Consider the following 26,399-nt stretch of genomic DNA (forward strand, 5'->3'; position numbering starts at 1 on the left):
TGAGAGGTAATGACTCCATTTTTATTTTAAAAGGCCTAGAGGACCGCCTTTTAAGTGGTGGGGTTAACGTGTTTCGTCCTGGAAGACGTCTTGAGAAAACAGACCTCTTGCAAGAGTTTACACCACAAAATGTACTCAGCCAATGAGAGGTAGTGACTCCATTTTTATTCTAAAAGGCCTAGAGGACCGCCTTTTAAGTGGTGGGGTTAATGTGTTTCGTCCTGGAAGACGTCTTGAGAAAACAGACCTCTTGCAGGAGTTTACACCACAAAATGTACTCAGCCAATGAGAGGTAATGATTCCATTTTTATTTTAAAAGGCCTAGAGGACCGCCTTTTAATTGGTGGGGTTAACGTGTTTCGTCCTGGAAGACGACTTGGGAAAACAGACCTCTTGCAAGAGTTTACACCACAAAATGTACTCAGCCAATGAGAGGTAATGACTCCATTTTTATTTTTCTCCTGCTATCAATGGCCAACATGGTACAACACTTCATCCATGTCTTTGGCGATCTCTGATCTCCTTATCAACTGTTTCTTGCTGTTTCTTATGTTGTTGACTTTTTATTTGGAAAGTTTTATTATTCCCCACATGGGTGTGGCCCCTTTCTCAATACTATGTTTCAATGGGAGAAACATTTACCAATCCAACCTCTAGATGGCACTGTTGTATCATTCATTCCATAGGACATCTTTGTCAAAAGGTCAGGCTATGGTTGAGGTCTATGAACTGTTTCTTACATGATGAAGATCAGCCATGGAGTATATCTGAGGTGTATATCAGGGTGTGTTTCTTCCCCACATGTCCAGCAACATTCATATACAAGACATTTCCCGCACTCACTAATACACCTCGAGGGTTGTGTGGGACCCCTGATGTAAGACAGGACTTCAGTGAGGAACAATTCCCTCACTCAGGACAGGGAAGTGGCTTCTCCCCCCGTGTGAGATCTCTGATGTCTGGAAAGATGGGACTTTTGTGAAAAACATTTCCCGCACTCAGGGCAGGAATAGGGTTTCTCACCCGTGTGCAATCTCTGATGTCTATAACAATGGGACTTCTGTGAAAAACATTTCCCGCACTCAGTACAGGAATACGGCTTCTCACCGGTGTGAGAACTTTGATGTGCGACGAGTTCTGATTTTTTTACAAAACCTTTCCCGCACTCAGGACATGAATGAGGTCTTTCCCCAGTGTGAGACCTTTGATGGGTGACAAGGTTTGTTTTTTGCACAAAACGTTTCCCGCACTCAGAACAGGAATGCGGCTTTTCACCTGTGTGCAACTTCTGATGTCTGGAAAGATGTGACTTAGCCGAAAAACATTTCCCGCACTCAGGACAAGAATGCGGCTTATCCCCCGTGTGAGACCTTTGATGTATGACAAGATCTGATTTTTGTATAAAACCTTTCCCGCACTCAGAACATGAATATGGTTTTTCCCCTGTGTGAGACCTTTGATGTGTGATGAGATCTGATTTTTTTACAAAACGTTTCCCGCACTCGGAACATGAATAGGGTTTTTCCCCTGCGTGAAACCTTTGATGTGTGACAAGATCTGATTTTTGTGCAAAACTTTTCCCGCACTCAGAGCAAGAATACGGCTTCTCACCCGTGTGCAATCTCTGATGTCTGTAAAGATTGGATTTGTCAGAAAAACATTTTCCGCACTCAGAACAAGAATACGGCTTCTCCCCCGTGTGAGATCTTTGATGTACAACAAGTTCTGACTTTTGAACAAAACTTTTCCCACACTCAGAACATGAATGCAGTTTCTCACTTGTGTGCCATCTCTGATGTCTGTAAAAATTAGACTTGTCTGAAAAACATTTCCTGCACACAGGACAGGAATACGGCTTCTCCCCGGTGTGAGACTTTTCATGTGCATTAAGATCGGATTTTAAATGAAAATGCTTCCCGCACTCAGGACAGGAAAACCTCCTACGTGTTGGAAGGACGGTACTGTCCCTCACAGTCTGAGGTTCCTCAGGATAAGAGGAATACGATGGTCCGGCCCCGTCCCTCACAGTCTGAGGTTCCTCAGGATAAGAGGAATACGATGGTCCGGCACCGTCCCGCACAGTCTGAGGTTCCTCAGGATAAGAGGAATACGATGGTCCGGCCCCGTCCCTCACAGTCTGAGGTTCCTCAGGATAAGAGGAATACGATGGTCCGGCACCGTCCCGCACAGTCTGAGGTTCCTCAGGATAAGAGGAATACGATGGTCCATCTACACTGTGTGGTGCCGGATGGACATTTGAGGTAGTCGGGTTTTCTCCTGGACTATACTGTGTGATGTCCTCATCTTCTACTTTACAGTCTGGAGACAAAGTGAGACAATCCTCTGAGGTTTTCCTCATCTCCCGTCCATCTACTAAAATAGAAATACAAAGATTATTACTAGACATGAGCTGATTGGTTCCCCTAAACCAGGACTCCGCCCACATCAGGCAGCTTTGTCTCTGAGGATCTTACAATTCCCCCCTCAAGGTAACTAGTAAATGTGTCCTCTGATCTCCTACCAGTTCATTTCTTTATTCATGGACCTTAGTCAGAGAGTGAGGAAACAACGAGAACTGTCTTTTATAGGAGTGACAGTGATGAGGGGATTATAGGACGAGTGTCCCCTCCCCCTCTATCACTCATTGCCATCTTCCCAACACAAGAAGTCCTGCACTTCCTTATTTAGTCCATGATTTAGTCATGAATAACAGCGGGGCTGAGCCCCACCAGAGGTCAGAGAGTGAGGATGGGGGGAGAACAACCAAGATGAAGACTGGACTGATCCTGAAGACCACCATCATTGGGTTATTGACTCCTCCCTCATTATCACTTTCTGTTTAAGGGTCCAAAGTTGGAGGATGTTATCACATTATTATCAACATGTAAAAGTCTGTGCTCCAATCAAATCATCAGATATAAAATGTCCAGCTGGTAGGAAATGGGTGTAACAAAAGAGAATACATATTATGTGTATATATAGCAGTGGGTAGAGGGGAGAGAGGAGAAGTCAGGACTATGTAATGTACAACATATTGTATAAGATACAACAGATAGGACTATATAGTATAAGAATTATGTAATGTATAACGTAGAGTATATAGTGCAGGGGTCAGGAGTATGTAGTGGACAACATAAAGTATATAGGACAGTGGTAGGGACTATGTAATGGTCAATACCCATAAAAAATTACCAATCAGTGGAAGCTTAAAAGTTTACCGAAGACAAGTTGCAGAGGTCCCACACCGCTGCCTCCCATCTCCTGAGACTGCACTCAGTGACTTGGGTCTGAGACTATACAGACATATCCCTCCACCCAGCACAGACAGCAAATAACAGAGCAAGTAATCTTAGGAGAATTGTTCTGTCGGAGGTCATGCTAGACCCCGGGTATGGGCCAAAAGACCAAGAGAAATACAGGAAGGGGAACACACCTCAGGAAAGTGACCAGGGTGTTACAGGCTGATATCACCCAGTCCCTGCCCTACTCTGAACCAATCAGTGAGCAGTATGGGTGAAGGAATGTATTTAGTGTTAATGACCCACCTGTGCTGATCTCTGTAGGAGTGTCCTCCTCTATAAATGTCCCCGTTATTCCATCCTCCTCCATAGACTGCTGATCATCCCTCACATACGTCTCTTCTTCTTCCTCTTCTTCTTTAACCTCAACTTTGATATCTATCAGATCTTCACTCTAAACCAAGAGAATGAGAGAAAATAACATCTGTAAAATATAAGCTCACATAATAAATCTACATATCATCTTCATGAGTCCATGTTCTAAATGCTCCATCTCACCTACCTGATCATCCTGAAGGCTGGTGTAATCTTCCTGTGTGGAATCCCGGGAATGCAGAGGTCGGGGACATCTCTCTGGTGGGTTCCTGGTATTAGGTGGCTCCATCAAATCATTGTGTCCTTCTGAAAACTCCTCCATCACTCCATACTCCTCATCCTCCTCTTTATACTCTTCTTTAACAACAATATTATAATCCCAGGGGTTTCCACTCTAAATATATAAATAGACAGTGACATCCTGACACCTTATAGGAACCTGACACACACAATGATACAGTCACCATCCAGACACATCCCTTGTCTGTTACTGGATAATGTCCCAGAATTCCCAGAATCCTCCTCACCTCTCCTGTCAGCAGCTCCATCATCTTCTTGGTGACTTCTAGAATCTTCTCCATGTTGTGTCTCTCAGGTTTTAGGGAGTCACATGGAGGCACTGTGATGGTCATATGATCACCTGACTTCACCAGAGGAGATCTCTGTATTGGAGAACCAATAGGAATATCATGTTAGAATCCCAGAATCCTCCTTACCTCTCCGGTCAGGTCTGTGTTTTATTAATAGAGATAAGAGTGATGTCATGTGACCTCCCAGAATCCTCCTCACCTCTCCAGTCAGGTCTGTGTTTTATTAATAGAGATAAGAGTGATGTCATGTGACCTCCCAGAATCCTCACCTCTCCGGTCAGGTCTGTGTTTTATTAATAGAGATAAGAGTGATGTCATGTGACCTCCCAGAATCCTCCTCACCTCTCCGGTCAGCAGGTAGATGATCTCCAGGGTGAAGTTTAGTATCTTCTCAGTCATGTGACTCTGGTCCTCCTCCATCCTCATTCTTGCCGTCTTTTCACAGGCTTCCTTATAGAAGGATAACTTTTGAATATGAAAAAATGATTTGGATAGTATTGTTTACACAATCATAGGATATGGATGTGAGGGGGTTAATGGGAGGATTCCTGTACATTGTAGAACTACATGTCCCATGGGATCACACTTAGTCTGGACTGTTTAGTGATTATAACATTTTTGAGGTCTCAGGATATTCTTGGCCTGAAAAATTCTCTGTCGGCTTTGTTTTGTTTCTGAACTGGTTTGCTGCACAAAAAGACCTCCTCTACAAAAGAGTTTAAGGAGTGCCCTTCTTCATTCCGTTTGGTATCCTAGTACAGTGTTTCTCAACTCCAGTCCTCAAGGCGTCCCAATGGGTCATGGCGTCCCAATGGGTCATGTTTTCAGGATTTCCCTCAGATGAAACTGCTGTGGTAATTACTATGGATCAAATCACCTGTGCAAAATAATGGACAGCCTGAAAACATGACCCGTTGGGGCGCCTTGAGGACTGGAGTTGAGAAACACTGTCCTAGAACATATCACTTGGGCAGTGATACAGTGAGAAGGTGAAGGTCTAAAAAAGAAAGTGCAGATGGGGAGAGAGGACCATCACAGACCAAGAGACCCCCCAATCAGAGAGTATTTTCCTTCTTCTGACACCAGTGATGGAACATATTCTTCATGTCAGGCTGGGGAATGTTTCCTTCCTCCTGACCAGCAATGTAAGGGGCTCTATGCTCCATAATCCTGACCCCGCCACTCCATCATTGTGTTGGCTGCATATTGCAATGATTGCCCATTGGCTGCCTGTGTAGTGCAATAATTGCCCTTTGTAGGCCATGTATGGCCAGGATGGTCGTTGTTTTGTCTATTTATTATCAGTACTGTGTGTTTAGAGGAACATATTACTAGGATTTATCTCCAAAATAAAGAGAATGTTCCGGCCCTGTAAGTGGGGAAATGTTCTGACCCTGAAGGGGTTAATCTAGGTTTCCACACTATATATGTGTGTATCATCATCTGGTGGAGATAAAAGACGTCACAGTGACTATGGAGGAAGAGGACGGAACATGACGGGGGGGGGTTACTGGGTGTAAATAGAAAATAAGATATTATTACCTCCTCTCCTGCCACTTCCAACAAAGTCTTCTCTCTACTTCCTGCTGACTCACCTCTCACCTGGAACTTCCTGTCTGTACCTGACATCACTTCCTGTCTTCCATAGAGACTTCCTGTCTGGGCAGACGTGAGAAGATCACCATCTTGTGGAAGTTCGAGGAACTGCAGCCCCCGAGACATGTCTCGTAGTGTGAACACGGCCTTGTGCTGTGTGTGTATGTACTGTATATATTTATAGATGGGGTCATCTCCACTCTATGGTTGTCACCTCATCCCTTTAAACCCGAACACATATTAATTACTCAGGTTCTGTGGCTGATTAAGGTGGTAATTAAACTCACTTGATGCCTTATCTGCATTTAATTAGCCTCAGAACCTGTGTAATTCAAAGTTGTTCAGGTTTAAAGGGATAAGGTGGCAAATCTACTTCACTCCCACCAAGGGGGGTCAAAATATTTTACTGCCTAGTCCAGCCTTTCTCAGCCAGGGTTCCTCCAAAGGTCTCTAGGGGTTCCCTGAGCAATGAACAATTTCTGTCTCTCAGTAACAACTGACATCAATGATCGGTAATGGGGGGAATCAGAGAAAACATAGAAAGAGGCCCATAGTTGTGGCTGATTCACAGTATGTGGAGCATGGGTCTCCCTTTATGTTTTCTCTGATTGACAAGTACAAGGATGCACCATCAGAAGAGTCCGGTAAAACGGCCTTGAGAGTTGCTCTTGTAAGTAATTGAACATCTTTGGGTGTTTTTGAACCTGATCTACTATCGAGTTATGCGACCATAGCGAGCCAGGGATTTCCACCCATGTGATTTATGACCTTTCTATTGGTTTAGGAGGTCAGTGGGCTCTGGTAAGCCTCTATATATCTACCCTTGGTGAAGGTCTGTTGCACTGGTGTGTGGGATGCACTGATTTATATTTTTTTCTTCAGTGGAATAGTGGGATTATCAGATGGACTTTGAGCTAAAAGTGGACAATCTTTAGCTTATAAGTTATTTATTTTCATGTATTTTTTCACTTTTCTGAGTTTATTTTCACTGTTATTCATGCACTACAAACACATTATTTAAAGTCTAATACAAGGGATTCTTCTCCTATTGGTCCCCATTATAAGACCACTACACTGATCACTGATATAAGAGATCCTTCTCCCATCGGTCACCATTGTAAGGGTCCACTACACTGACCACTGATAAAAGGGGGTCCTTTAGTAATTGGTCTCCAATGTAAGGGACCACTACATTGACCACTGATATAAGGGGGTCCTTCTCCCATTGGTCACCATTGTAAGGGACCACTTACCCCAACCACTGATATAAGGGAGTCCTTCTCCCATTGGTCACCATTGTAAGGAACGACTACCCCAACCACTGATATAAGGTGGTCCTTCTCTCATTGGTCTCCAATGTAAGGGACCAGTACACTGACCACTGATATAAGGGGGTCCTTCTCTCACTGGTCTCCAATGTAAGGGACTACTACACTGACCACTGATATAAAGGGGTCCTTCTCTCGTTGGTCTCCCATGTAAGGGACTACTACACTGACCACTGATATAAGGGGGTCCTTCTCCCATTAGTCACCAATGTAAGGGACCACAACACTGACCATTGATATACGGGGGCCCTTCTCCCATTGGTCACTCCACTTTTCCAATGTCATTGAGTGACCCTGTGTCTTCTTCCACTCCCTGAGACTGAATAGTTTTCTCTCTATGCTAGAATCACCATTGAGGTACTTTTATATCGCTATAATATCTCCTTTCATGAGTCCTTTCTCCAGGGAGAATAAGTTTAATATTTGTAGTCGTTCCTCATAACTGAGGTCCTCCAGTCCCTTTATTAGCTTGGTTGCCCTTCTCTGGACTCGCTCCAGTTCCAGCACATCCTTCCTGAGGACCGGTGACCAGAACTGAACGGAATACTCCAGATGTGGCCGAACCAGAGTTTTATAGAATGGCAGGATTATCATTTTATCTCTGGAGTAAATCCCCTTTTTATGCAAGATAATAGTCGACTTGCTTTGCCTGCAGCGGCTTGGCATTGCTGAGTCTGTCATCTACAAGACCCCCAGATCTTTTTACATCCTGGATTCCTTCCCCCAGATGTTCTCCCCCTAGCGAGTAACTTGCGTTCAAATATTTAGCCCCCGAGTGCATTCATTTACATTTTTCAACATTAAACCTCATTTGCCATGTAGTTGCCCACCCCATTATTTAATTGAGGCCCCCCTGTAAGGTTTCTATATCCTAATGTGAAGTCATTGCCCTGCTTAGCTTCGTATCATCAGCAAACACTAAGATTGAGCTATTTATACCAACTTCTATATCATTTATGAATACATTAAACAGAATTGGTCCCAGGACAGATCATTGGGGACCCCCACTTACCACACCAGACCATTTTAAATACACGCTATTTATCACCACCCTTTGGACGTGCCCCTGTAACCAGTTTTCTATCCAGGTACACACCTTGGGGTCCATGCCTACAGACCTCAATTTATAAATGAAGGGTTTATGTGGAACCGTATCGAATGGTTTTGCAAAATGCAGGTACACCACATCCACAGACCTTCCCTTATCTAGATGGCAGATCACTTCCTCATAGAATGTTAACAGATTCGTATTGCAAGAACGATTTTTTATGAATCCATGCTGATCACTGCTAACGATACTGTTTTCATCAGAAAATTGTCGGATCTAGTCCCTTATTATCCCCTCCAATAGTTTACATACTATCGATGTTAGGCTGACTGGCTTGTAGTTTCCAGGTATATATATATCTGCCCTTTTTAAAATATTGCTACCACATTGGCCTTTAGCCAACCAATTGGTACTATTCCCGTCATTACACTGTCCATAAACATTAGGAATAACGACCTGGCTATAACCTGACTGAGTTTTTTGAGGGCTCTCAAGTGTAAGCCATCTGGTCATGGTGATTTATTTATGTTAGGCTTTTCAAGGCTTTTTCGGACACCGGCTTCTGTTAGCCACAAGGGTACATTCTGTGATGCATTACTAATGATGCAGTCTTGATTACTACGAGGGGAGGCCAATAAGTTCTTACCCTCACCATGAACTAGATGTGCTAGGGATCTAAAATTTAGCAGGTTTATAGGTGGATATCTTAGTAATATGCATGACAATTTTTGTTTTTGTAGGTCGTGGTGAATTATAGTTAGAGCCAAGAGAATTGGAGTAGGTGCCATGCCGGACAAAGTTGAATACCGAGCCGTGATTAGGTTCCTCCATCTTCAAGGGAAATCTGCCCAAATAATCCATGAAGAGATGTCAGCTGTGTATGGACCATGGATCAAAGCTGGGTATATCTATATGATCCTGAGACTAAAGAAATTAGAAAAACATGCTTCATCACCCACCCCTATAAAGGCTAAGGTGCAACATTCATCCATTAATCACGGCTCGGTACTCAACTTTGTCTGGCATGGCACCTACTCCATTTCTCTTGGCTCTAACTATAATTCACCACGACCTACAAAAACAAAAATGGGCATTCCTATTACTAAGATGTCCACCTATAAACCTAGCAAAATTTCCGATCCCTAGCACATCTAGATCATGGTGAGGGTAAGAACCTATTGGCCTCCCCTCGTATACCCTTCCTTTTCCTTTGTAAAAACAGAGAAGAATGTATTTAGTACAGTTGCCTTCTCCTTGTCATTTGTGACCAACTTCCCCTGTTCATCATTTATGGGGCCAATACGCTCTGATCTTGATTTTTTACTGTTAATATATTTAAAAAATTTGAGGGGATTTTTTTTACTCTCCTCCGCTATGTGTTTCTCGTGGTCTATTTTTGCTGCCCTGATTGCACTCTTATGCCGCGTACACACGATCGGAATTTCGGCCTGCAAAAGACCAATGAGAGTTTCTCGTCGGAAAATGCAACCGTATGTATGCTCCATCAGGCTTTTGCTGGCCGAATTCCAGCCAGCAAAAGATTGAGAGCATGCTCTTAATTTTTCGGTCGGGAAAAGTTCATATCCGAAAATGCGATCGTCTGTGGCAATTCCGACGCGCAAAATCCCTACGCATGCTCGGAAACAATTTGTTTCGTCGTAGTGTTGTACATCACTGCGTTCTTGATGGTCGTAATTTCAGCAAACTTTTGCGTGACCGTGTGTATCCAAGGCAAACTTGAGCGGAATCCTGTCAGAAAAGCCTTCATATCTTTTTCCGACGAGAAAACCGATCATGTGTACGTGGCATTACACTTCTTATTGCATTCCTTGTAGTGTTGGAATGCTGACAATGACCCCTCTGCCTTATATTTTTTAATGGCCATTTTTTTCTCTTTAATGTCTTTTTATGTAAAAGTTTAGCCACCCAGGTTTAACACTGTATAATACCTTTACTTAATATGTTCCTAAAGTACTCCCATTATTCCTGGGGTTTGGTCCCATTTAACCACTTGCTGCAAAATCATGTATCTGTACGTTATTCTGCTTCAAGTGGTTGTAGTGGGATGATATGCAGCTGCAGGCCTCACCCCAGTACCGTTTTTTAGAGCCGACGCTCGGCTTTCTTGTAATAACAACAGATGCAGCTAAGCAGCCACGTGCCTGTTATTACAAGCAGCGGGAGGGGACGTCTGCACTCTTTATACAGGGCTGTATATGATATACTCCTGACCCCTGCACTCTGTACACAGGGCTGTATATGATATATTCCTGACCACTGAACTCTGTACACAGGGCTGTATATGATATACTCCTGACCACTGCACTCTGTACACAGGGCTGTATATGATATATTCCTGCCCACTGAACTCTGTACACAGGGCTGTATATGATATACTCCTGACCACTGCACTCTATACACAGAGCTGTATATGATATAATACTGACCACTGCACTCTGTATGCTGGGCTGTATATGATATACTCCTGACCACTGCACTCTATACACAAGGCTGTATATGATATACTCCTGACCACTGCACTCTGTACACAGGGCTGTATATGATGTACTCCTGACCACTGCACTCTGTACCCTGGGCTGTATATGATATACTCCTGACCACTGCACTCTGTACACAGGGCTGTATATGATGTACTCCTGACCACACTCTGCTCCATTAGTCATGGTTACCTCTAAAGTGATGACCTGTAAAACCTTTTAAAGCATCTCCTATGAGCAATTCAATTTTTGGGTAATCAAGTTTGTTGTCATTGCACTGACACACACAAAAAATTTTTTTCTTTCGTTCATGTTTTATTATAATTTTACTTTTAACAAGATTGCAGTCAAAAAAACAAGAAATAGTAAAGGTAGAAATCCGAATTGGTCAGGAAAGTCGTTATTAATTTGTGTACAATACAATACACAACGTGTTACATTATTATAACAAAGTATTGTTGAAAAGATCACAACATAGAAAATGGGGGAAAAGGAGAAAATAAAATAAATATTAAGGGGAAATTTATGGCCACTAGATGGAACCGAAGATCATAGGAAATCACTGTATGAAATAAAATATAGCCAATATTTGTCACGGCTGAGCAAATGCGTGTCACATTTATTCAACTATAATGTTTGTGAAATCTTCCACCACAAAATGTACTCAGCTAATGAGAGGTAATGACTCCATTTTTATCCTGCTATCAATGGCCAACACTGTACAACACTTCATCCATGTCTTTGGTGATCTCTGATCTCCTTATCAACTGTTTCTTACTATTTCTTATGTTGTTGCCTTATTATTTGGAAAGTTTTATTATCCCCACATGGGTGTGGCCCCTTTCTCAATACTAAGTTTCAATGGGAGAAACATTTACCAATCCAACCTCCAGATGGCACTGTTGTATCATTCATTCCATAGGACATCTTTGTTAAGAGGTCAAGCTATGGTTGAGGTCTATGAACTGTTTCCTACATGATGAAGATCAGCCATGGAGTATATCTGAGGTGTCTATCAGGGGGGGCTTCTTCCCCACATGTCCAGCAACATTCATATACAAGACATTTCCCGCACTCACTAATACACCTCGAGGGTTGTGTGGGACCCCTGATGTACAGGAAGACAGGACTTCACTGAGGAACAATTCCCTCACTCAGGACAGTGAAGTGGCTTCTCCCCCGTGTGAGATCTCTGATGTGTGGAAAGAGTGGACTTATCTGCAAAACTTTTTCCGCACTTGGGACAGGAATACGGCTTCTCCCCCGTGTGAGATCTCTGATGTCTGTTAAGAATATACTTCTGTGAAAAACATTTCCCGCAGTCAGGACAGGTATATGGCTTCTCACCTGTGTGAGACCTTTTATGCCTTACAAGTGTTGATTTTTCTACAAAACATTTACCACATTCAGAACAGGAATACGGCTTCTCCCCTGTGTGCGATTTCTGATGTGTGTAAAGAGTGGACTTATCTGAAAAACATTTCCCGCACACAAGGCAGGGATACGGCTTCACACCTGTGTGAGATCTCTGATGTCTGTAAAGTTGGGACTTCATTGGAAACCATTTCCTGCACTCAGAACACGAATATAGTTTTTCCCCCATGTGAGACCTTTGATGTGTGACAAGGTGCGATCTTTGCATAAAACATTTCCCGCACTCAGAACAGGAATATGGCTTCTCACCCGTGTGCACTCTCTGATGTTTGTAAAGATTGGATTTATCTGAAAAGCATTTCCCGCACCCAGGACAGGAATACGGCTTCTCCCCCGTGTGAGATCTCTGATGTCTGACAAGTTGTGATTTTTCCACAAAACATTTCCCACACTCGGGACAGGAATGTGGTTTCTCACCTGTGTGAGTTCTTTTATGCACATTAAGTTTGGAATGAAAACGAAAACACTTCCCGCACTCAGCACAGGAAAACCTCTTATCTGTTGGAAGGACGGCACCGTCCCTCACAGTCTGAGGTTCCTCAGGATAAGAGAAATACGATGGTCCGGCACCGTCCCTCACAGTCTGAGGTTCCTCAGGATAAGAGAAATAGGATGGTCCAGCACCGTCCCACACAGTCTGAGGTTCCTCAGGATAAGAGGAATAGGATGGTCCGGCACCGTCCCTCACAGTCTGAGGTTCCTCAGGATAAGAGGAATACGATGGTCCATCTACACTGTGTGGTGCCGGATGGACATTTGAGGTAGTCGGGTTTTCTCCTGGATTATACTGTGTGATGTCCTCATCTTCTACTTTACAGTCTGGAGACAAAGTGAGACAATCCTCTGAGGTTTTCCTCATCTCCCGTCCATCTACTGAAATAGAAATACAAAGATTATTACTAGACATGAGCAGATTGATTCCCCTAAACCAGGACTCCGCCCACATCAGGCAGCTTTGTCTCTGAGGATCTTACAATTCCCCCCTCAAGGTAACTAGTAAATGGGACCTCTGATCTCCTACCAGTTCATTTCTTTATTCATGGACCTTAGTCAGAGAGTGAGGAAACTACGAGAACTGTCTTTTATAGGAGTGACAGTGATGAGGGGATTATAGGACGAGTGTCCCCACCCCCTCTATCACTCATTGCCATCTTCCCAACACAAGAAGTCCTGCACTTTCTGATTTAGTTCATGATTTAGTCATGAATAATAGCGGGGCTGAGCCCCACCAGAGGTCAGAGAGTGAGGATGGGGGGAGAACAACCAAGATGAAGACTGGACTGATCCTGAAGACCACCATCATTGGGTTATTGACTCCTCCCTCATTATCACTTTCTGTTTAAGGTCCCAAAGTTGGAGGATTTTATCACATTATTATTAACATGTAAAAGTCTGTGCTCCAATCATATCATCAGATATAAAATGTCCAGCTGGTAGGAAATGGGTGTAACAAAAGAGAATACATATTATGTGTATATATAGCAGTGGGTAGAGGGGAGAGAGAAGTCAGGAGTATGTAATGTACAACATAGAGTATATATGACATGACTGGTGTGGTGGCAATCACTGGTTCTGACTGGTGGCAGCATGTTTAAAAAAAATATATATATATTTTTATCTATATATATATATATATATAGATAGATATCTAGATATATCTATATAGATAGATATATCTAGATATCTATCTATCTATATCTATCTATCTATCTATCTATCTATCTATCTATCTATCTATCTATCTATCTATCTATCTATCTATCTATCTATCTATCTATCTATCTATCTATCTATCTATCTATCTATCTATCTATCTATCTACCTATCTATCTATCTATCTATATATATATATATATACATATAGTGTATATATATATTTTTTTTTTCCCCCATTTTTTTTAACATACTGTGACCAGAGCAGCACAGTTTTACCATCTGATGATTGGTGTGGCGGTGATCAGGAATACTAACTTGTAACAGTATGTTTAAAAAAACAAAAAAAATAATTTTTTTATTAAATTATTTTTTAAACATTTTTTTTTTTCCTTTCTTACATACTTTCATTGGAGTAATTCAGTGTCACCATAGTGGCACTACAACACTGAGGGGTAATCAGGGATTTTTTATTTTTATTTTTACAGTTGATTACTGTTACAGTGAACTGTCATAACTGTCATGAATGGGTTACATTCATAATAGCTGTGACTTAATATTGTGTGCTCTGATTGACCCACAGCTATCACATGGTACAGGGTGCTGTGATTGGCCCAGGTACCATGTGATAGCTGTAGGCCAATCACTGTATCACTAACGGAATCACAGCTGTTATGAATGAAATAACAGCTTTGTTGACATAGCGATCATATGAAAGCAGCCGGGTATTGGGAGCCAAAATTCAGTGTCTGGTGGACACAGCAGTCATGGCAGTGGCGCGTTGCATGTCCCTAACCCATAAAAAGCTGGATGACATCCAGGTGGGAGTGGTCCACCACCTCTAACTGGGTGTGTCAGTGGGGACTGAGTGGTTTTAAGAGTTGTGGCAGAACAGAGGACCCATTATTATCAGTGGCTCCTTATCAGATGATGGGGGATCTAGGTGGACCCTCCGTACTGCTCTCTCCTTTACAATAAAGTCTCCTCTTACCCGGTGATGTGAGGGGCGGCTGATTGTCCATCATGATGTCCTTGTAGAGATCCTTGTGTCCTTCTAAATACTCCCACTCCTCCATGGAGAAATAGACAGTGACATCCTGACACCTTATAGGAACCTGACACACACAATGATACAGTCACCATCCAGACACATCCCTTGTCTGTTACTGGATAATGTCCCAGAATTCCCAGAATCCTCCTCACCTCTCCTGTCAGCAGCTCCATCATCTTCTTGGTGACTTCTAGAATCTTCTCCATGTTGTGTCTCTCAGGTTTTAGGGAGTCACATGGAGGCACTGTGATGGTCATATGATCACCTGACTTCACAAGAAATCTCTGTATTGGAGAACCAATAGGAATATCATGTTAGAATCCCAGAATCCTCCTCACCTCTCCGGTCAGGTCTGTGTTTTATTAATAGAGATAAGAGTGATGTCATGTGACCTCCCAGAATCCTCCTCAACTCTCCGGTTAGGTCTGTGTTTTATTACTAGAGATAAGAGTGATGTCATGTGACCTCCCAGAATCCTCCTCACCTCTCCGGTCAGGTCTGTGTTTTATTAATAGAGATAAGAGTGATGTCATGTGACCTCCCAGAATCCTCCTCACCTCTCCGGTCAGGTCTGTGTTTTATTAATAGAGATAAGAGTGATGTCATGTGACCTCCCAGAATCCTCCTCACCTCTCCGGTCAGGTCTGTGTTTTATTAATAGAGATAAGAGTGATGTCATGTGACCTCCCAGAATCCTCCTCACCTCTCCGGTCAGGTCTGTGTTTTATTAATAGAGATAAGAGTGATGTCATGTGACCTCCCAGAATCCTCCTCACCTCTCCGGTCAGGTCTGTGTTTTATTAATAGAGATAAGAGTGATGTCATGTGACCTCCCAGAATCCTCCTCACCTCTCCGGTCAGGTCTGTGTTTTATTAATAAAGATAAGAGTGATGTCATGTGACCTCCCAGAATTCTCCTCACCTCTCCAGTCAGCAGGTAGATGATCTCCAGGGTGAGGTTTAGTATCCTCTCAGTCAGGTGACTCCGGTCCTCCTCCATCCTCATTCGTGTCATTATTTTATCTATTTAGGCTTTCTTATAGAGAGATAATTTTGGCAAATTAAAGTAAGAATTATTTGGAGTTTTTTGTAAAAATAAAATAATATCTTATTACCTCCTCTGCTGCCAGGTGGAGCAATTTGTCCTCTCTAATTCATAGCACATGGAATTTCCTTTCTGTACCTGACATCACTTCCTGTCTTTCGTAGAGGCTTCCTGTCTTTCCTAGAGGCTTCCTGTCTGGGGTAGAAGTGAGAAGATCACCACTTTGTGGAGCTCAGAGGAACTGCAGCCCTGAAAAACGAATGGTATCATCACGGCCTTGTGCTGTGTCTATGTATTATATATCTGTAGGGACAGTGCTGGCCTGCTACTTTATAAAAGAAGGTAAATGGCACACAGGGTTCTCAATACTGCAGGTTGGTGTTACAGAGCAATAGGATGTGGATGTGAGGGGGTTAATAGTAGGTGTGTTGAAGATTGAAGAACTACTGCCCCCATGGGAACACACTTATTATTATTATACAGGGTTTATATAGCACCAATAGTTTACTCAGCACTTTACATTATAAAAGGGAGACAGTATAGTTAAAATACAAGAGGGTTAAGAGGGCCCTGCTCAGAAGAGCTTACAATCTAAGAAGGTGGGGCAGATGGTACAAAAGGTTATGACTGTGGGGGATGAGGAGATAGAAAAGATAAAAAGATTAGTTGGAGGTGTGATAGGCTTTCCTGAATAGATGAGTTTTCAGGGATCGCCTAAAAGCAGCCAGAACAGGATATAGGCGACCAGACTGAGGTAGAGAATTCCAGAGGATGGGAGAGGCTCTGGAGAAGTCCTGGAGTCGAGCATGCAAGGAGGAGACAAGGGAGCTTGGGAGCAGGAGGTCTTGAGAGGTAGCGGAGAAGATGGTTTTGATGATATTTGGAGACAAGATTGGTGATGTATCTCGGGGCAGAGTTGTGAATGGCTTTGTATGTTACTGTTAGTATTTGAATTTAATTCGCTGGGCGATCTGAAGCCAGTGTAGGTATGGGCGGAGGACACTGAATAGAGGCCAGTGGAGGGATTAGCAGAAAGAGGTGGAGGACAATGAGGGGAGGGCAGTGTAGGGATTGGCGGAGGGGGGTGGCAGACGCTGAACGGTTGGTAAGGTGGATGAGTCTGACAGCAGGATTCATGATAGACTGAAGAGGGGAGGAGCCTTTGGAGAGGCAGGCCTATGAGGAGGGAGTTGCAATAGTCAAGGTGAGAGATAACAAGGGAGTGAATGAGGAGCTTGGTGGTTTCATTAATTAAAAAGGGGTGAATTTTTAGAGATGTTACAGGGGTAAAGTCTACAAGTTTTTGACAACAATTGGATTTGGGGCTGAAAGGACAGGTCAGAGTCTAGGAATACACCATTGTGTGAGGGGAGAAATTGATGGTTGCATTATTGATTTTGATGGAAAGTCATGGTGGAGGACACAGGCGGGGGGGGGGATTTTCATCAGCTCGGTTTTAGAGAGATTTCGTTTAAGGAAGTGGTGTGACATCCATGCTGATATGTCAGTTAGTAAGTTAGTAATGCAAGAGGAAACGGGAGTGAGGTGAGGAGTAGAGAGATAGACTTGGGTGTCATCGGCATAGAGATGGTATTGGAAGCCATGGGAGGTTATCAAGTGACCAAGGGAGGAGGTGTAGATAGAGAAGAGAAGCGGTCAAAGAACAGAGCCTTGGAGGACCTCGACAAAAAAAGGAAATAGAGAGGTGGAGAACCAGGATAGAGCAGAATCTTGGAGGCCAATGGAGTAGAGTTTATTGAGAAGGAGCGGGGTGGTCAACAGAATCAAAGGTCACAGGAAGGTCTAGTAGTAAGTGTATGGAGTAATGGCCATTGGTTTTAGCAGTTAGTAAATCAGACTGTTTAGTGTTTGTTAAAATTTTTAGGACTCAGGAGCCCCTTGGCTTGACAAATTCTCTGTTGGCTTGGTTTTGTTTCTGAACTGGCTTGCAGCATAAACAGACCTCCTTTATTAAGTGTCCTCCAAGGGGTCAAAAACTGGCCTTCGTCATTCTGCTTGGTATCCTAGAAGATATCACTTGAGCAGGGATATGGTGAGAAGGAGAAGGTCTAAAAAAAATGAGTGCAGATTGAGAAGGAGGACCATCACAGCCCAAGGCTCCCTCTTCTCTCAGAGTCCTGCAACCTAAGTACTCCATTAAGGGCCTCAGAGCCCGTAAGCCCCACTACCCCCTGAGAGGCTCTTCAGCTACTCTACTTCCCTCAGAACCCTCCTTCCTCTGACACCACTGATGGAACATAAAGCAGAAAGAGGGCACTTGTAATAGCACGGCGAATCCTCTAGGGTGCCTGACACACAACTCCACATCACTGGCCGGTCAGGAGACATGTCGATAGGACAATCTAGGGAGCACCTCCCGCTGGACACTTTACACTATGTGATGAGCCTGTATACCTATTTACTCTTGTAAGTGTTTTTAACTGTTTTGGCCTATTAAAGCTTTGTTTTTACTGCACTTAACTGTGCCTTCTTTCTGCTTTATTTCTTACCAGAGTTTACTTCTCTCACGGAGTGCTACTGATGTGCACCATAAGACACCTGCCCGCCGCCCTACTTGTCTTCATCAAGTCATAGACTTTGAACTTTTTCGTTTCCTGGATAGTCTTTGTCTAAGAGCGCCCTGTACCCCACTATTTTCTGCAATGATGCAACATATTCTGTTTGTTTAGAGGAACATATTACTAGAATTTAACGCCAAAATAAAGGAAATGTTCCGGCCCCGTAAGTGGGGGAATGTTCTGACTCTGAAGATGTTACTCTAGGTTTCCACACTATATATGTGTGTATCATCATCATCTGCTGGAGATAAAAGACATCACAGTGACTATGGAGGAAGAGGACGGAACATAACGGGGGTTACTGGGTGTAAATAGAAAATAAGATCTTATTACCTCCTCTTCTGCCACTTCCAGCAATGTCTTCTCTCTACTTCCTCCCGACTCACCTCTCACCCAGAACTTCCTGTCTGTATCTGACGTCACATCCTGTCTTCAAAAGAGACTTCCTGTCTGAGTAGAAGTGAGAAGATCTTCACCTTGTGAAGCTTAGAGGAACTTCAGGCCCGAGAAACGTCTCGTAGTGTGAACACGTCCTTGTGCTGTGTGTGTATGTACTGTATATCCTTATAGACGGGGTCATCTCCACTCCCACCAAAGGTGATAGAAATATATTAGGCTTGTGCAATTCGTTTCGTAACGAATCAAACTTCGGCCGAATCTTGCACCTTTCGGACATTCGGATGCATCCGAATGTCCAAATAAAAAAAATAACGAATTTCAACGAATACGAAAGAAATTATAGCGGATATAACGAATGAATTCGACATGATTCGGTAAAGATCTAAAGAAACAAAAGATCAACTCAAAGTAAATCTTACAGTCCAATCAGCTGATTAATTTTGTGCTGGAGGTTGGATTACTGGCAAAGTGCATTCCTGAGAAGTGAGTGAGAAGGGTGTTGTATTGTATTTGAGCAGAGGAGAAGAGATATTGTCATTGTGTGTGTGTTAAAAGATTCAATAAACAAACGACTTTCCAAACTACGAATCATTATCACGAATATATATACATAAATATCAAATTTCAACGAATATGAATGAAATTATAGTACATATAACAAATGAATTCGATATGATTCGAGATTCAGTATAACGAAAATCGACACTCTACAGAAATAACGAATTATCCGAAAACGTATTACCGTAACATAATGACTATAAAAGAACGAACTTATGTATTTTACGAATGAAAACGAACCGAAACTAAACAAAATTTTCCATTGTGCACAAGTCTAAAATATATTACTGCCTATAACTGTGGGGGATGAGCTGATGGAAGTGATAAAAGATTAGTAATGCCGCGTACACACAAGCGGACTTTTCGACCAGACTGGTCCGACAGACCGAATCCGGCAGACAATCCGACCGTGTGTGGGCTCCATCGGACCTGCAGCTGACTTTTCCAGTCGAAAATCTGACGGACTTTAGATTTGGAACATGTTTCAAATTTGTCCGACGGACTAAGGTCCGGTTGAAAAATCTGCTCGTCTGTATGCTAGTCCGACGGACAAAAAACGACGCTAGGGCAGTTATTGGCTACTGGCTATCAACTTCCTTATTTTAGTCCGGTCGTATGTCATCACGTACAAATCCGTCGGACTTTTGCTGTGATCGTGTGCAGGCAAGTCCGTTCGTCAGAAAGTCTGTCAGAAGTCCGTCGGAAAGACTGTCGGACCTTTGTTGCCGAAAAGTCCACCCGTGTGTACACGGCATTACAGGCGTCATAGGCTTCCCTGAAGAGATGAGTTTTACGGGGTTGCCTGAATGCAGCCAGGGTAGGAGATAGCCAAACAGATTGAGGTAGAGAGTTCCAGAGGTTGGGAGAGGCTCTGGAGAAGTTCTGGAGATGAACATGGGATGAGGAGACAAGGGAGCTTGAGAACAGGACGTCTTGAGAGGAGCGGAGAGGACTGTTTGGGTGATAAAGGACAGACGAACTGCAGTGTCAACATGCAGCCCTGAGAAACTTCTCGTAGTGTGAACACAGCCTTGTGCTGTGTGTGTATGTACTGTATATCCTTATAGATGGGGTCATCTCCACTCCCACCAAGGGGGATAGTAGAAATATATTACTGCCTAGTCCAGCCTTTCTCAGCCAGGGTTCCTCCGAAGGTTTCTAGGGGTTCCTTGAACAATGGACAATTCCTGTCCTGTGAGCCTCTCCTTGGTGGCCTTCCGGACATGATGTATATTTTGTTTTGCAACACCACACTACACTGCATTAGATACTGTGTACACCACCAGAAGTGTAGTAGTGTAGTAGAAACTGTATTAGATACTGTGTACACCGCCTGCACTGTATTAGCGACTGTACTATGGCTGCACTGTATTATATACTGTGTACACCACCAGAAGTGTAGTAGAAACTGTACACACTGTATTAGATACTGTGTAAACCACCAGAAAAGTAGTAGAAACTGTACTACGGCTGCACTGTATTGTGTACTGTGTACACCACCAGAAGTGTAGTAGACACTGTACACACTGTATTAGATACTGTGTACACCGCCTGCACTGTATTAGAAACTACACACTGTATTAGATACTCTGTACACTGCCTGCACTGTATTAGAAACTGTACACACTGTATTAGATACTGTGTACAACACCTGCACTGTATTAGCAACTGTACTACACAGTGGCGGCTGGTGCTCAAAATTTTTTGGGGGGTGCAAACTGAAAAATTCTGAAACAAAACCATCAATTGCAGCCACTGTGCCATCAAATGCTGCCACTGTGCCATCAAACGCAGCCACTGTGCCAATTAAATGCTGCCAGCGTGCCCATCAAATGCTGCCAGTGTGCCATCAAACGAGCCACTGTGCCATCAAATGCTGCCACCAAACGCAGCCACTGTGCCAATTAAATGCTGCCAGTGTGCCCATCAAATGCTGCCAGCAGCTTTCCTAACACAGCTGAGTGAACTGCGAGCGCCAAACATGGCGCTCGCAGGTCACCATTTTTGACGCCTATTAGAGCCTATGGCTCTAATCAGGTGCTTCAAAAACACCCCCCGCCACTGTAATTCAGGAGCCTGACGCCCGAAAAGGGTCCGGATGCCTGAATGGGGGGTGCAATGCATGCATAGGGGGTGGCAGGAGAGAGGGGGCACCGCCCGTGCGCCCTTAATGCACGGGCCAACGCTGGTACTACGGCTGCACTGTATTGTGTACTGTGTACACCACCAGAAGTGTATTAGAAACTGTACACACTGTATTAGATACTGTGTACACCACCAGAAAAGTAGTAGAAACTGTACTACGGCTGCACTGTATTGTGTACTGTGTACACCACCAGAAAAGTAGTAGAAACTGTACTACGGCTGCACTGTATTGTGTACTGTACACCACCAGAAGTGTAGTAGAAACTGTACGCACTGTATTAGATACTGTGTACACCGCCTGCACTGTATTAGCAACTGTACTATGGCTGCACTGTATTGTGTACTGTGTACACCACCAGAAGTGTAGTAGACACTGTACACACTGTATTAGATACTGTGTACACTGCCTGAAGTGTATTAGAAGCAGTATACCACGGAATGCACTGTAGATATAGGCTACACTGGCTGCAGAGTATATATATATATACAGTATATATATATATATATATATATATATACACATGAGGCTGTATATATATATATATATCAAATACGCTGCAACTAACTAAATAACCTGCCAAATCTAACTTAAGCTATCTCTCTGTCTACGCCAACAACACTACACAGGGCCGCCGTGTATGCTGCCCTATATAGTGTGGGGCGTAGAGGGCGCTGTGATTGGCCAAAGCATGCAGGTCAGGTGCACCTGTGATGTATTTCAGTTATCTTGCAAACCTGGCCTGTTAGTGGGCCCTGAGGACAGGGTTGATGACCACTGGTTTAGTGTTTGCTACAATTTGGAGGATGAAGGACCTTCTTGGACTGACAAATTCTCTGTTGGCTTTGTTTTGTTTCTGAACTGGTTTGCTGCATAAACAGTCCTCCTCTACGAACGAGCGATTTGCAAGAGGTTAAGGATCGCTCTCCTTCATTCCACTTGATATCCTAGAACAGTGATGGCGAACCTTGGCACCCCAGATGTTTTGGAACTACATTTCCCATGATGCTCATCTACACGGCAGAGTGCATGAGCATCATGGGAAATGTAGTTCTAAAACATCTGGGGTGCCAAGGTTCGCCATCACTGTCCTAGAACATATCACAGGCAGTGAAACATTTCCCGATCTGTGCAGCTGCGAACCGGGATATTTCTCACTGCCTGTGATTAGTTGTGTGCCGTGTCGGCTTCCTGGCGGGATCGGGCACGTGGCATTTTCGAACATGCCCGAGCCCATCTCTACTCCTGATCAGCCGTGAAAGGGGCTCTATGCTCACTTCCTGTCAGTATCTGACATCACTTCCTGTTTTCCAAAGAGACCCCACGCCATTTTTTTAAAAAATTCTGGCATGGGGTCCCTCTTAAAATCCACACCAGACCCGAAGGGCATGGTTTGGATTAAGGGGGGTATCTAACGCTGTTTTTTTTTTTCAGAATATTCTATTGCCGGTATTCTTTTGTGGGGAAGCCCGCTGACAGCAGAGTCATCGGTTGTTAAGGACGCGGCGGCCGGCTTCCCTGCCCGCTACTTAACAACCAGCTATTCTTCACACAGAATTCGAATCGGACGATCATTTTTCATCCGATCCGAATACTAATTGTTCTGAAAATTCGGAATTCGTTAGAAAATTTATAGACGAAACTGAATTAAATGAAATGAAACGAAACGGATTCCGAAATGAATCAATGAAACAAAATTAGTAACAAAACTAAACTATTCGAAATTAAACACATTTTTCCATTCTGCACGTTTACTGTATGAAATATAACATGCCTAAAATTTCTCACATTTATTCCACTATTGTTTTTTAAAAAACAGACCTGTAAGTGTTTGTGAAATCTTCCACCACAAACTGTACTCAGCCAATGAGAGGTAATGACTCCATTTTTATTCTAAAAGGTGTAGAGGGCCGTTTTTTAAGTGGTGGGGTTAACGTGTTTCGTCCAGGAAGACGACTTGAGAAAACAGACCTCTTGCAAGAGTTTACACCACAAAATGTACTCAGCCAATGAGAGGTAATGACTCCATTTTTATTTTAAAAGCCCTAGAGGACTGACTTTTAAGTGGTAGGGTTAACGTGTTTCGTCCTGGAAGACGACTTGAAAAAACAGACCTCTTGCAGAATTTACACCACAAAACGTACTCAGCCAATGAGAGGTAATGACTCCATTTTTATTTTTCTCCTGCTATCAATGGCCGACACGGTACAACACTTCATCCATGTCTTTGGTGATCTCTGATCTCCTTATCAACTGTTTCTTGCCGTTTCTTATGTTGTTGCCTTTTTATTTGGAAAGTTTTATTATCCCCACATGGGTGTGGCTCCTTTCTCAATACTATGTTTCAATGGGAGAAACATTTACCAATCCAACTTCCAAATGGCACTGTTGTATCATCCATTCCATAGGACATCTTTGTCAAAAGGTCAGGCTACGGTTGAGGTCTATGAACTGTTTCTTACATGATGAAGATCAGCCATGGAGTATATCTGAGGTGTATATCAGGGTGTGCTTCTGCCACACATGTCCAGAAACATTCATATACAAGACATTTCCCGCACTCACTAATACACCTCAAGGGTTGTGTGGGACCCCTGATGTACAGAAAGACAGGACTTCACTGAGGAACAATTCCCTCACTCAGGACAGGAATACGGCTTCTCCCCCGTGTGCGATCTCTGATGTCTGGTAAGATGTGTATTCCTTGAAAAACATTTCCCGCACTCAGGACAGGAATACGGCTTCTCACCTGTGTGAGATCTCTGATGTCTGGAAAGATGGGACCTCTGTGAAAAACATTTCCCACAATCAGCACAAGAATATGGCTTCTCCCCCGTGTGCAACTTCTGATGTCTGTAAAGATGCGATTCGCTTGACAGACATTTCCCGCACTCAGGACAGGAATACGGCTTCTCCCCCGTGTGCGATCGCTGATGTCTGGAAAGATGGGACTTATCTGGAAAATATTTCCCGCACTCAGGACAGGAATACGGTTTTTCCCCCATGTGAGACCTTTGATGTGTGGTAAGCTCTGATATTGTTACAAAACATTTCCCACACTCGGAACAGGTATACGGCTTCTCCCCTATGTGCAATCTATGATGTCTGTAAAGGTGTAAATTGCTTGAAAAACATTCCCCGCACTCAGGACAGGAAAAAATCTTCTCCACCATTTGCAATCTCTGATGTGTGAAAAGATGTGAATTATATGAAAAACATTTCCCGTACTCAGAACAGGAGTATGGTTTTTCTTCCATGTGAGACCTTTGATGTTTGGTAAGCATGGATTTTTTAACAAAATATTTCCCACACTCAGAACAAGAATAAGGTTTTTCCCCCGTGTGAGATCTTTGATGTGTGTAAAGACTGGACTTGGCAGAAAAACATTTCCCGCACTCAAAACAGGAATACGGCTTCTTCCCTGTGTGAATCCTCTGATGTAAGAAAAGATGTGATTTGTGTACAAAACATTTCTCGCACTCAGAACAGGAAAATGGCTTTTCCCCCGTGTGCAATCTCTGATGTGTGTAAAGATTGAACTTCCGTGAAAAACATTTCCCGCACTCAGGACAGGAATGTGGCTTCTCACCCGTGTGAGATCTTTTATGCACATTGAGACCGGATTTAAAACGGAAACACTTCCCGCACTCAGTACAGGAAAACCTCTTATCTGTTGGAAGGACGGCACCGTCCCTCACAGTCTGAGGTTCCTCAGGATAAGCGGAATACGATGGTCCGGCACCGTCCCGCACAGTCTGAGGTTCCTCAGGATAAGAGGAATACGATGGTCCGGCACCGTCCCTCACAGTCTGAGGTTCCTCAGGATAAGAGGAATACGATGGTCCGGCACCGTCCCTCACAGTCTGAGGTTCCTCAGGATAAGAGGAATACGATGGTCCGGCACTGTCCCGCACAGTCTGATGTTCCTCAGGATAAGAGGAATACGATGGTCCGGCACCGTCCCTCACAGTCTGAGGTTCCTCAGGATAAGAGGAATACGATGGTCCGGCACCGTCCCTCACAGTCTGAGGTTCCTCAGGATAGGAGGAATATGATGGTCCGGCACCGTCCCTCACAGTCTGAAGTTCCTCAGGATAAGAGGAATACGATGGTCCGGCACCATCCCTCACAGTCTGAGGTTTCTCAGGATACGATGGTATGGTAACATCCCTCACAGTTTGAGGTTTCTCAGGATAAGAAGAATACGATGGTCCGGCACCGTCCGTCACAGTCTGAGGTTCCTCAGGATAAGAGGAATACGATGGTCCATCTACACTGTGTGGTGCCGGATGGACATTTGAGGTGGCCGGGTTTTCTCCTGGACTATACTGTGTGATGTCCTCATCTTCTACTTTACAGTCTGGAGACAAAGTGAGACAATCCTCTGAGGTTTTCCTCATCTCCCGTCCATCTACTAAAATAGAAATACAAAGATTATTACTAGACATGAGCAGATTGGTTCCCCTAAACCAGGACTCTGCCCACATCAGGCAGCTTTGTCTCTGAGGATCTTACAATTCCCCCCTCAAGATAACTAGTAAATGGGTCCTCTGATCTCCTACCAGTTAATTTCTTTATTCATGGACCTTAGTCAGAGAGTGAGGAAACAACGAGAACTGTCTTTTATAGGAGTGACAGTGATGAGGGGATTATAGGACGAGTGTCCCCACCCCCTCTATCATTCATTGCCATCTTCCCAACACAACATGTACTAATGACATGGGCAGGGAAGGAAATAACATTGGGGGCGATCAAAGGGTTAAGTGTGTCCCTATGGGGTGCTTCCTAACTGTGTGGGGGATGGACTCAGTAGATCAGTGGTTCTCATCTCCTGTCCTCAGGACCCACCAACAGGCCAGGTTT

At 43.6% G+C, this 26,399-nt stretch overlaps 1 protein-coding gene across 1 annotated transcript; it reads right to left on the reverse strand.

Annotated features, from left to right (window-relative positions):
• LOC141106795 (uncharacterized) lies at positions 1 to 26,006 on the reverse strand. The gene is made up of 9 exons (XM_073597723.1): positions 24,182 to 26,006; positions 14,753 to 14,885; positions 11,831 to 12,981; positions 5,747 to 5,863; positions 4,547 to 4,654; positions 4,142 to 4,276; positions 3,802 to 4,008; positions 3,546 to 3,693; positions 1 to 2,373 (listed from the first exon to the last, which is right to left on the reverse strand). The coding sequence occupies exons 1-9, from the start codon at positions 25,982 to 25,984 to the stop codon at positions 914 to 916; spliced, it is 5,262 nt and encodes a 1,753-aa protein (XP_073453824.1). The 5' UTR covers positions 25,985 to 26,006; the 3' UTR covers positions 1 to 913.
• Positions 26,007 to 26,399: the final 393 nt, after the last annotated feature.

Source organism: Aquarana catesbeiana, linkage group LG08 (genome assembly GCF_042186555.1).
Source record: "Aquarana catesbeiana isolate 2022-GZ linkage group LG08, ASM4218655v1, whole genome shotgun sequence".
Classification (NCBI taxonomy): Eukaryota; Metazoa; Chordata; class Amphibia; order Anura; family Ranidae; genus Aquarana; species Aquarana catesbeiana.